This window comes from Rissa tridactyla, chromosome 19 (assembly GCF_028500815.1).
Source record: "Rissa tridactyla isolate bRisTri1 chromosome 19, bRisTri1.patW.cur.20221130, whole genome shotgun sequence".
In the NCBI taxonomy this organism is placed as follows: Eukaryota; Metazoa; Chordata; class Aves; order Charadriiformes; family Laridae; genus Rissa; species Rissa tridactyla.
In genome coordinates, this window is record NC_071484.1 from 4,427,753 (window position 1) to 4,440,310 (window position 12,558).

At 47.3% G+C, this 12,558-nt stretch overlaps 1 protein-coding gene across 10 annotated transcripts in view; it reads left to right on the forward strand.

Annotated features, from left to right (window-relative positions):
* TANC2 (tetratricopeptide repeat, ankyrin repeat and coiled-coil containing 2) overlaps positions 1 to 12,558 on the forward strand; it is a 336,817-nt gene that overhangs the window by 156,997 nt on the left and 167,262 nt on the right. For 8 of the 10 annotated variants that reach the window (XM_054224167.1, XM_054224164.1, XM_054224162.1 and 5 more), the window contains one exon: positions 8,682 to 8,753. The exons of the other annotated variants lie outside the window; for them this stretch is intronic. In XM_054224167.1, the coding sequence (XP_054080142.1) occupies positions 8,682 to 8,753 (72 nt within the window). The remainder of the gene's footprint in view (positions 1 to 8,681; positions 8,754 to 12,558) is intronic. 10 annotated transcript variants of the gene reach the window in all.

Sequence of the window (12,558 nt, forward strand, 5' to 3'; positions counted from 1 at the left end):
GACATTTTTAAACAACTAATCTTGAGGTTCTGAATTGAGTAGGGGTAGATTGACTTGTGCGTGGTCTTTTGTGTTCACCCTGCTATTCAGAGTCCCCGTACGGCTGCTTTTGCCCTTTCTCACAGCTGTTGGGACAAATTAAGGCATGATGTTTTCTCTACAGATGGCTTTCTGCTCTTGAGATTGTTCCTTAATGAGCTTGGATGCGATGCAGGTACTGAGGGTGGCTGGCCTTTGTTTATAAATTTAGATAATGTACTTATTAGTGTCATTTTAAAGTGCACGGAGTATAAAGCGCGCACATCTTTTTATAGTTATGGATAAAATCTGTAATGTAATTTCATGAGCTTTAATGGAGTAACCCAGCCAGCGTGCCTACTCCCGTCCTGGTCGGCAGGTGTGTTAACAGCAGTGCTGGGTTCTGCGCCCCATCGTGCCCTGTTACAGCCACCGCTCCAGAAACGGTTTGTTCATAATGTTGAACATTTATGATATTCAGGGTTATTTTCAAACCACGGGCTCGTACCTTATGGCAGTACTGACTCCTCGTTTGCTTTACTGCTCGTATGGCCGGTGGGACTATATTTAACGTGTAACGAGGGAAACCGCCTTATCTGTATGAAACCTGCGTTCATTTTCCGCTTTAGCTAAAGTATTTCAAAACACAGCCTGGCGTTTCCATAAGTACTAGCGTTTTGTTTGTAACAAAGGAAGAAAGTCTTTTGATGACCCATGGATTAACAATTACCAAATGGAATATTATATTTATGAAGACATTTCTGGGACTTCCATCTCCCGTTGCTTTGCGTTATAAACGGTACAAAGCTGAAAAGCTTTTAATGTTTTGGGTTTGTGTGTGTGTGGTTTTTTATTTATTTATTTATTTTTAATTGGGGCAGTGGTGTGATTGAGGTGGGCTTTTAGTTTTCTGACATTTTTAAATTTCACTGCTCAGCTTACCTCTGCAAAATACCTGCTTTTGGTGTGTTCTCTCGGCCACTGAATGAAGATCTGTTCATTGGGGGGGTGTAAAAGTCTGGGGGTTTGCAGTAGTTTATATAATGTTGTCTTTAACATCCATTGCAGAAAAATAATTCTGCGCAGAAATAGTATGTTTTGTAAGTCTTTTATGACTTGTGTGAGTTATCAAAGTTGTGCATATGGGATTCGACATGTAGGAAAGCGGTTGGCGAGCTCTTTTTTAATGATACGGTGATTAATAACCCAGGTCTGTCCTGTAGTGCCATCAGTACGAATCTTCCACCCCCCACACCCACACCCCGGCACTCCCACGGGGGAGTTGTTTTGGTGAGGTGGGTGCTTTATTCTGTTAGTAAATGAATACAGCTCTTAACGATTTTTTTATCAGAATAATACTAATTTTTATAATAATACTAATTTTAGCACAATAATAATTTTTGTATTTGTTTTCTGCAGCAGAAAACCCCCCTCGCAAACTAAATAATCAGGGAGAGTTTTTGATTAAAATGACTCTTTTAAGTCCCAGACTGTGTCTGCTCTCCCTTCTTGCTCCGTGGGGCTCCTGTTTGCCCCTTCCTGGGCTCCGCTCCCCCCGGGGTGGCCGCTGGCACATGCCATTGCTTAGCCTGGCCGGTCCCTGGGGACCGCTGAGAGCTCTGCTCCGTCCTCCGCCCATCCCGAGCTCCCTCGCCGCACACGTGGATCCGGCGTGCTCTCACCCCCTGCGGCACTCTGATTTTTATTTATTTTATATTTCCCCCCCTGCCCCGTGTGTCTTGTGTTTCGGGAGCAGGGTGGCAGTCAGGAGCCACGCTGCCGTGTGCGGGGATGCCAGGCTGGGCTGGGATCACATCGGTTCCTAACCGCTGCGCTGCCTTTGTGTGAGTCTTCTCTCTTTTCCAAATAGGATTTCGATAACGGTGCAGGTTTAAAAATATTGATTGACAAGGCGTTGTAGCGGAGCGCGCTGTCAGAGCCGCGGCACAGCTGATGCAGTCAGCCCTTGCAGCAGATTTCCCAGCATGCGTAAAGCAGGCTGACCCACCCTCGTGTTTTTTCCGCGTTAAAAATTGCTTTGTCAGATAAAAGAACTGGGAAGGCGTTGAGTCACGTTGTGTGTTTTAGACCCTGCTTTAGTTAAATCGGGGAACGGGAATATCGGGCTGCTGGTTCTTGATTGTTATTGAAAAACGTGTTGTCTTTGCCGTTACCGCGAGCACCTGGCAGCGAGGGGCTGAGATTTGCTGCCGGCGGATGGTGGGGCTGCGGCTGCGTCTCGCGGCTCCGTCTCGCGGCTCCTTGCAGACCGGGCTCGCTCTCGCCGCCGCGCAGGGCTTTCCGCAGTGGATTCATTCGGTAGGATTGCCGAAACCCTTGGGATTTTCTTTTCCCTTCGGGAGCGGTCCATTCAAGGAATACGGTTGTTCGGTGCGGTGGAGAGGATTTGGTGTGTCATTGGTTTTCAACGGAGAACTGGTAGAATAAAGAGGGGGCAGACAAGCGGGCGAGGGGGGACGGGAAGCGGGCGGTTCTCAGCCCCATTTATAGTAGGAGAGACTGCTTTCCTCAAGCTGCTGCTAAACATGATTGTGCTGAGATTAGTTAATCCCTGTGTAACTGAGAGAAAGAATTAACAGCTATGACTGTTTGCTCTATGCTTGCCACACAGTCGCCCGCTCGGACGGCTCTCTTTGGATTTCTGACCCCTGTTTGGGGGATGTTAGCTGCTGATGAGACAGCATCTTTCCGAAATTAAAATAATGCGTAGATCTTAATGGACTTTCTTAACACTGAGATATTTAAAAAGAAAACAATCACCAAAGTTTTCCTCCCTCTCATTGCTAGATACAAGAGAATACGGATCGCTGAGCCAGTACGTTACTGTGTCATTCACTTCCCTTTTGGCGTTTGCAAAAAATAACTATTTTCTGTTTCTGGTGGCAACTTCTGTAGAAGGTCCTTAACCAGGTTTATCTCGGTCTGTTCTGATCTTTATTTTAAATTAACACAGATAGCTGTTTTCTAGCAATGATTTCACAACCCATTTGCTTTCGGTGACCTCTTTTGGATGTTGCATCTGAGGCTTTGTCAATAACTCTGGTGTTGCACCGTGTTGACAATCGTTACAGCAGCTGAGTTGATTGCGCTTGCATGAGTGATACTGTGTGCAGACTGTTGTCCAAAGAGGAGGTCATGCCTATAAATAATAGGTATTGCGAAAGGAAATGCTAACACCTAAAGTCATGCCTAAATACAATAACTTACAGTACTGTTGGAATGACGGAGTCCTGATAAGCACACGGGGGTGAACGCTTTCAAGACTGTAAACTCGAGCACTTGGAAGTTTAAAAAACGTGGGAATTAATGTTCCCTTAGCAACAGTAATTTGCCCCTTTTTTACATGTATATTAAGATAACTCTTTAATTATGTATGGTATTGTTCCCTAGTAACCTTGCTCCTCCACTGCGGGGAATGGAGTGTGCTCAAAATTTTGATTTGTAGCAAAGAGAGGAAAAAATTAAACACTTCAGTCGTTCAACTCTTAACTGCAGGCAGTTCCTTATCTTCCTGCAGTGTGTTCACCACACATCTGTAATTCTGCAGGTACCAGCCTTCCCCACTACCTGGCATTGGTTTGTTTGTATTTTTTTTTAGATATTTTTATTGCAAGTATTCATCATTTCACAATTCCGGGCTGTGAGGGAGAAGGTGCCCGCTCTGCCCTGGAGCTGCCTGCGGGAGGCTCCGTGTTTTCTGCTGCCTGTATTGGAATGTGTGGGGCGGATGGAGGGGTCGGTGGGCCGTGGGGCAGAGGATGAAGGGCTTCCTGGACCAGCCCCTCGCTCGCCGGCCCACGTTACCTTCATACAGCAAAGCTGGGGGTTGGTTTATGCACACAGGGTCTGCAGGGACTCACGCTTCTGCACAGCTTTAGCATAGAATGGTTTGGGTTGGAAGGGACCTTAAAGCCCAGCCAGTGCCACCCCCTGCCCTGGGCAGGGACACCTCCCACCAGCCCAGGCTACTCCAAGCCCCGTCCAACCTGGCCTTGAACCCCTCCAGGGATGGGGCAGCCACAGCTTCTCTGGGCAACCTTTACACTGTTCCCATTTGTTCCCAAAATACTCTTTGTTAAAAGCCACTGACCAGCTTTGTGTTGGGTTCTGCTGGGTTTCACCCAAGCTACAGCCTTCGCTGCAGCAGCAATGGGGGAGCACAATCTCACGCCGACCAAAGGCGTAATAGATGCTGAGTCAGCAGATTGCTTGCTTCCTTCCCCACCCGCCTCAGTTGAGTTGGGAAAATCATTTACCGTGATCTTTCTCTCCCCATTACTGTATTGTGTAACTTACAAGTGACCCGAGAGCTCCATACCAGAGCCTGGCTCCTGTGCAGCAGGTCCCGATCTCAAACCCAGTGGCTTTGGAAGGAGTTGTCACCGTTGGCATCCCTGGGGGAGCAGGGCCCTGGCTCTGCCCAGCGTCCACCAAACGTGTGCTCTTGGCGCAGGAGGGATGGGTTTGTGACATCCAAACAACTGTGCGGGAGAGATCCTGCCCTTCCAAGTCATCCTAAACAGCTTAATTCCTACCTAGGCATGAAGTATTCCAGCAGTTGTGCCGCTGGTGGGTTGCTGTTTTATCTCCTTAAGCTCCCATCGTGCCTTTTATAAATTTACTGCACTTAGAAAATACCTGTTCCGCTTCAGTAGGGAAGCTGACTTCCAAGAGACCCAAACATACTCATTTGGGGCTAAAAGCTAACAGTTTGGTTTTTTTTTTCTTTTAAAATAAAGAACATGCTTGTCTTTTTAGATTTATTCCATTGTAGAGAAATCCAAGTAGGATTTAGGTTCCCGCTAAAGCTGTTGGGTAAAAGCTTTCTGTCTTCCGAACAGCAGCTTGCGTTTCCTCCCTGCCAACAGTGGTGTCACGGAAATCCCTTGTTGCTCCTGTAAATGGGAGACCCAAGTTTTTGGAGGAGCTGCAGACCAGCTGCGGTGAAATGCGGGTCGATGCTTTGGTGCTCTGGTTTCCCTGGGGCACCTCCTGTCCTAAAAGCAGGAGCCGCTCTCTCCTGTTCTGGGGCTCCGGTCCCACAGCGGTGGTGGCGGTTCCTGCTGCTGAGAGAGAGAGAAGGAGGTGCCCAGAGAATGAGGTTTTATCTTTCACTCATTTTCTGAATGCGGGGGGTGGGGGAGAGGTGCCGGCTCGAGTTGGGCTGAAACAAGCAGGTGGGTGAGCAGGGAGGACCTTCGGAGCCCTGCAGGAGACGGGGCTGGGGCCGAACTAAAGCAAACCCACGCTGGGGGCGCGAGGGCAACCCAGGTTTTATTTAAAAGAGCCCAGTTATGTGAAAGCAAAAAAAAATAATAATGGAGTGAGCACGGGTTCCTACTTGGTCTGTTCCTTCGTCTCCAGAATTCATCCCACCCAGCGGCGCTGGAGAGGTCGGGTAGCCCTTACTCTGCTATTAGGTTTTAAGCCCAATTTAGTCCTTAAAGTCCTTTATTAGTTTGTTTTTTTTTTTTTCTCCTAACTTTCGAAACTCTTCCATCTCTGTCAGGCATGTACTAGAGTACTATGTAGCTCTTTGAGATGAATAAGGCCATTTTAAAGTTAATTTGGAACATCTGTGTATGGTAGTGAAAGTGTATTATTAACATAATGAAATATTAGCTGCCTTTGGTGTTCAGAAGTATTTAACAGAAATGAGAGCTAAGCTGTTGTCTAAATCTCATTGCAGAGCACTGTGCAAAGAGTTACTCTATGAATTCAAGAAAAACTTACAAACCAGTTTCATGTCACCAAATGTGCCGTTGTTTTACCATAGCTTTAAAATCAAAAATTGCATTTTTGCAAGATTTGGAAGTTTTATTTCAGAGCTTTTTTTAAAAATGTAACCCGACTGTGCCGCCTCTTCCCGTCCCTGGGCACCTCCTGGGTTACCCTCGCGGCAGGATGGGGCCGTTGGTCCATCTCTCCAGGTCACCGGCCCTTTGCACGTGTGACCCCCCGTGAGGTCGCTTCCTCCCGCATCTCCCCCACCAAACCCAGTCCAGCCCAGCCTCTCGCCAGCTCTGTACTGGGGGAAGGTTTGCCAGGACCCGCCTGTGGATTTACTGGGCTGGGCCGACCTGGCATCGCTCACAACTATGCAAAAAAACATATATTGAGCTTGTCTTTTGATGACGATTATGTGGCTTTTGATAAATACAGGGTTTTACTCCTGATTTTAATCTGTGACTTTCCTTTTGTAACCCTAGCCTTTTGAAACTTTCAATCCTTGTAATTATCGCTTATTGTGTATTTATGTTTGGAACTCAAAGGTTTTTTTGTTTTCTTCATAACTTGGAGGTTGTCGGTGTGGGCTTGTAGCGGAGTGCCCTTTAGCAATGATGATGCTATCTGTATGCAAAGCAGCGTTCAAAACCAGCAGTGGGTATTGCAAGGAAAAATACAGAGATAACGATCTATTAATCCTCCATTAGATTAATGCTCTTCCACGCCAGCCGAACTGTAGGAAGACTCCGTGTAACTAACCCCAAGAGGGCATCTCCAGGCTAATGAAGGCTCCTCCAATAAGTCAAAATTTCAGTTGTGTTTGCAATGCCACATCCTTCCTGCAAACCAGCACAGAAAATGAGGAGGGAAAATGTCGTGGTCGGTGGCCTCCTTGACACCTGGCCGTTGCGATGGCTTCTCGGGCATGAGCAGTTGATATCGAATATCAGCTGCTTGCCCTGGTGGCCAAGAAGGCCAGTGGCATCCTGGGGGGCATCGAGAAAAGCGTGGCCAGCAGGTGGAGGGGGGTTCATCCTCCCCCTCTGCTCTGCCCTGGGGAGGCCACAGCTGGAGCTCTGGGGCCAGTGCTGGGCTCCCCGGTTCCAGAAGGACAGGGAACTGCTGGAGAGGGGACAGCAAAGGGCCACCGAGATGCTGAGGGGACTGGAACCCCTCTCTGATGGAGACAGGCTGAGGGATTTGGGTCTCTTCAGCCTGGAAAAAAGACGCCTGAGGGGGGATCTTATCAACGCTTATAGATACTGAAAGGGGGGGTGTCAGGAGGATGGGGCCAGGCTCTTCTCAGTGGTGCCCGGGGACAGGACAAGGGGTAACGGGCACAAACTTGCCCCTGGGAAGTTCCATCTCAACAGGAGGAGGAACTTCTTTGCTGTGAGGGTGGCAGAGCCCTGGCACAGGCTGCCCAGAGAGGTGGGGGAGTCTCCGTCTCTGGAGACATTCCAACCCCGCCTGGCCGCGTTCCTGTGCCACCTGCTCTGGGTGACCCTGCTCTGGCCGGGGGTTGGAGGGGATGATCTCCATAGGACCCTTCCCACCCCGGCCAGGCTGGGATTCTGGGATTCTGTGAAATATGGGGTTTTTAGCTTGCTTTTGCTGGCTTTGGGATGCTGACCTTTATGTGCAGCTGTTGTATGAGCAGGGAAAAATGCAAAGGTGACAGAAAACTATATTGCTGGCCCCATTCAAGGTGCCTGAACGTCCCTTCAGGGAAACTGGGGGCTGGAAGCGTTTTGCCAAGGGAAGAGGAAACAAAAATCCTCTCCATAGCCTGGGCTGTGGTCAGGCTTTTTTGGGGGTGTCGGGAGACTTAAATTTTCGGTCAGTTTATCAGTTCTGCTGTTGTGCTCCGATACACAACTTGCCTTTCAAGCCAGAGTAACAGATGCAACTCGCGGGTAATATGGGTCGATAAAGTTGAATTATTTTATGGCATAATAGGCCCGCCCAAGAAATAACTTCAGGGATGTCGAGATATAAACATATCAGAGTGCAGCGGCTTTTGGTATAATCAAAGAGTTTAAGTGCTAAAATCAGCTATGGAGTTTTTAAACAGCTATTCAAGAATTCAATTATTTCAAAAGTATTTTTTAAAGATGATAAAAGCCTCCCCTCCCCCTGCCGTAAGGTGTGATAACCCCTGAAATACATCCTGCCTTTGAAATGCCCGGTTGTGCTTTTTCACGAGCCGCGTAGGTAGAGTTCTTTGTGCTCCCAGCTTGCACGAACCCTGTGTGCTCGAGCATCTGTATCGATGCGCGCATCTATTGTTTCTAATCTGGTCAGTTGATCAATGAAGACCAGCATGTAATTAATTGTATAATATTGTACACAATGTCCTACTCCACACTTACCCAGATGGAGCTGTTATTTGTTAACTATAGCTGCTTTCCTAAACAGTTTCAAGAGGATATAATGAGAGCGGTTTTGTTCTTCCCAGCCTTCCCATTTTTTAGCTGACAAATAATTTTAAAGGGGAACAATTTCAAAGAGCATTCTTTTTTTTTTTTTGTGGTTTTTTTTTTTTTGTTTGTTTAGCCTGGACCTTTTTCATCTTAATATTTGTGATATCCTGATATAACAGTGCGAAGTGAAGGGACTAATGGAAGATGCGCAATTTGGTTACTATTTCATTCAAATATCTGTGGGGTCAGTAGGAGAAATTAAAAGCCTACTTTATATCCTGCGGACCTCCCAGATTTCATGGGCAGTGAGCTGGGGAGAAACTGGAAGGCTCAGCAGAGGAGGCAGCCAGCGGTTTGCCCCCGTTTCAGGCTGCAGGAGGGACCTTTTGTTCCGCTGCTCCACGAGATAGGTGATGGGACTCAAGGAAAAGTTGCGTCTGCCTGACCTGTCCACTATGATGTTCTACTTCTGCTGTTTTGGTTCTCATGCAGATGGAGGGAACGAGGAGCCGCCAGACCGAAGACAGGCAAGTGTAGACTCCCGTCAGAGCCGATCTGGGCAAGGTAAACCTGAGTGTTGTTCTGCCTCAGTGACTCATTTCTCGTTTGTTCGCCTTTTGTATATACGTTTTGTGCTTTTCATAAGACTGTGTCATCTGACGGAGTTTTGTAACCATCATTATTACCCACACAGCTACAAATTTACTAATATTCACAAAACAGACTGTCTTTGTATAGTTTGAAGGAGCTTAGGCTAACTTATGGGCGCGGACTGTGGAGTGCGGCATCCCCGTTCAGCAGATGGAGCTGGTGGTGTGAGAAGTCTCCAGCACAAACCAGCACAAACCAGCGGGCCACTGGCATACGGCAACTGCTTGCCTTCCCCGCTGACCGCAGAGGGGAGAGAACCTGGCTGGTTCTCAATAACCAGGTCGTCCTTCTCCCCAAACCCCCCTGATGTGACAGAGGTGGGACTGGCACGTTCCTGCCCCGGGGGCCGAACAGCCACCTGCGGCGCCTTTTGCTCTGTTTCATCCTACAGGAACAGGGCAAAAGGTTCTAGGGAGAGAGGAGTAAAAATAGTTTTTATATTATTTAAATAATGGTTCTACAGACTCATTTTGTTGAGTATCCATCGTTCACAATAGGCTTGGTGGGTAAAGCCACCACTAGAGCCGTGTAACGGGGATTTCTGTCACTGACAGTGGAGCTCTTAGATCTGCGCTGGCTTAGGTCTCCTTTGAAGTCACTTACTTGAAGTTTTAAGCATTTGCTCATTTGTGAGGGCTGTGAAAATGCTGATATTTTTTTCACACGGCTCTTGGGACTAAGCAGCATTTTTTGGAGGTGTGGCTCTAGTAGGTGCTACATGCGTTGACTTATTTTCTCTTTTGGATTGCAGCAATAATTTTCCTTTCATTTAGGTTCAAGTCTGTTGTTGTCATGGTGTCCTAATGACTTATTATGGAGACATTTTCTCCAGAGCATTGTTCTTTTTCTGGCAGCGTTCCAGTGTTGCCCGGGCGAAATTACTGCAAGTGATTGAAGCCTGCGATCAGAATTAGGGCAATCGGAATTTCGAGTTAAAACCCTGAAGCCCTGTGAAACATCGACAGCTGAAACCGCTCTGTTAACACAGAATCTTATTATTATTGTAAAATGTATTATTTTAAATTTTCTTATGTTAAAATAGAAGAGTTAAATAAAATAAGGAAGGGGCAAAGGAATTTATAACTGCGCTTGCCCCATGATGGCTTGCGTACAAATAGCGTTGGATTTCTGTGCATCGAGCAGACGGAATGAATGGTTGCTCTTTTCCAGCCACCGTTAGCTCAGATGGAGTTACCGACATGTTCCTCCTGGAAGCCGAGCCTTGCCCGCGTTCCCTGCCCTCGGTCCCTGTGGTGTCCGTCCGTATGTCTGGCTCTTGGCCCGTGGTTTGTCCTTAGCAGATGCTGCTGGTGGGGTCTGTACCCCCATTGCAGACACTGGGTTCTCTCAGGTTCAGCCTCTTTACTCAGCATCTCGGCTGCTGGGGAAAAGTACCAGTTTTGGGCAGAGGACATGAGGCTTTTTTTTTTTTTTTTTTTTTTTTTCACAAATACCGACTTGCCAAAGAATGACCAACCTGTATCTGTTTGCCTCCGTGAGGATGGCTCTAGGAATGGCAGGAGCTGGCAAGAAGTTTCAGCATGAGAGGGAGTAGAGGGGGAAACGGGTGAAAAAATACTTCCAGCTTCTTGGAGAAACGACCTTCTGCGTGAAGTATTTCCGTTTGGATCAGTGGATGTGGCTGTAGATGCAGGCTTTCTACAGCGTGGAAGTCTCTCTGCTCCATAAAAGTATTACCTTTAGCTTTGCCCTCTTCTGTGTCCGTAAGTTGCTATCTGTCTGCAGACGTTAACACGTAGTTTTCGTAATGACGGGTTAAGGGTTTTTATTATGCTTAGATAAACCGGCCAACCGAAATGAGGCGGTCGTCTTATCTGTGTTTAAATTTCCACATTGCCGTGTGTGATGCCCAGCTATCACAGCTGTTTATAAAGTTTAGTTATCTTGGAATACTTAAGGAAATAGTTTATTAGTTCAAATATGCGCTTCGTAGTAACGTTTTATTTAAATATATTGTATAGACAAACTGCCAGAGTTCCAGTTCAGCCAGGAGTGATCCCTAATTCGAGGGTTTGATAAATCAAATATTCTTTCTTACTGAAACAAATTTAAGACTGTTTCAGTTACCGTGTTTGTGTGTTCGTTTACTCTGGCAAGGATGAGAGAGCAATTTTGACATTTGTGGAATGAGGCTGGTACGTTGTGGGTATTTTGTGAGTTCACTGGTTTTGTTGTAAAGCATTTGAATTTTAAGAGGGGAAAATACTCCTGAAAACTTTGTGAAGATATCATTACTTTTATTTCTGTACAAGATACTGCCCCCAGTTGCCCTCGGTTTTATGTAAAGATTGGTCACAGATACTGGGAACTTACACCGTAAGAACCAGTGAAAGGCACAGTCTTTGCAGGAGCTGCCTCGTGTATATAGTTCCCTCAAAGCCCGGAATCTAGCCTGAGCAGATTTAAACTTTGCTTTTAAGAATCAAAATCAATGATGGCAAATCGTTCTTTGTGTGTCTGGTGCCAACTGTATTTGAAAAAAACCACCGAGGCTTGTTTGTGTCGATGCTGGTGCCGACTTCGGCACTGATGGTGGTTTGCCTTTCCCGGCGCCGGCAGGTGACGGTTTGCAGAGTCAGCAGAGGTGCTCAGCGCGCAATAACCCTGGGAAAAGCAAGGTCCTCGATCAGCTTATGTCAAGTAAGCTATATATGGAGCCAATAATTACAATTGGCAACGCACAGCTGGAAGAAGTCAATTTTTTTCTTGCTGTATTAGCAGCAGGCTGTCAAATCGTGCCCTCCTGGAAAAATTACGGCCAACTGTACTAAGAGAGCCACCGCATCTTGTGGATGACTAGCAGGAAAAACTTAGAAACAAGATCTTCAGACTTGAGATTTTGACCTCTGCTGGGCAGTAGCACTGTCCCGTGCGTTGTGTGTGCGCGAGACTTGGGTTGCTCTTGAGAGGACGTGTGTGTCTCCACCGTACCTCATCTGTCCTGTCTGCCCCATGTGCTGCATGGCGTGCGATGGAAGGAGATCAGAGACACGACGGGGTTCCTGCCGCAGAAGCTGTGGTCGTTGTGTGTCTCTCAGACGTGTCCAACGGGGACCCCGGGGTGGTGCTGAGCTGGCCGAAGGTGGGTGGGTGCAGGGGGGCTGCCTGTCAACCTCAACGCCCTTTGTAGTCCATGGGGAGGTCACGGGTGGATCCGGTGGAGTGTCCAGGCTGGGATTCTTCTCTTCCTGAAGCAGAACCCTAAAACGTGTCATTAGATGGGTCTTCTCCCAAACTTCCTGCCTTCTAGAACTGCTTCTAGACAGCTTGCTTGGCTGCAGACACCTCTTTTGGGGACACCAAAATGACATGAGAGGAACGCACTTTTAGCACACCAAAGTACCTGTGGTGTGTGTGACTGACGAGGAGTGAGGAAAGCTTTGGAGGCGCCCATAAGTGCCGAGTCCGAGTCGGGATCAAAGCAGTGCTGATGGCAGGTGGGCCACAGTGACACACGGCCACCTTCACTGGGACGGGCTCAGGTTGAGAAGCGAGGCTGAGCTTCGCTCTGCTCACCTAGAAATGCTGGTAACCGTGTTTTAAATTTTAACAAATATCTACATACATATATAGGCATATAAAGGCATGATATTGTCAGCAACAGCATCTTTTGATTAAAAAAAAAGAAATAAAATTATCTGTTCCCCTTTGAAGGGATGCACTCCGTTAGCGCATTCGTATGCACGCTTAATTAAGG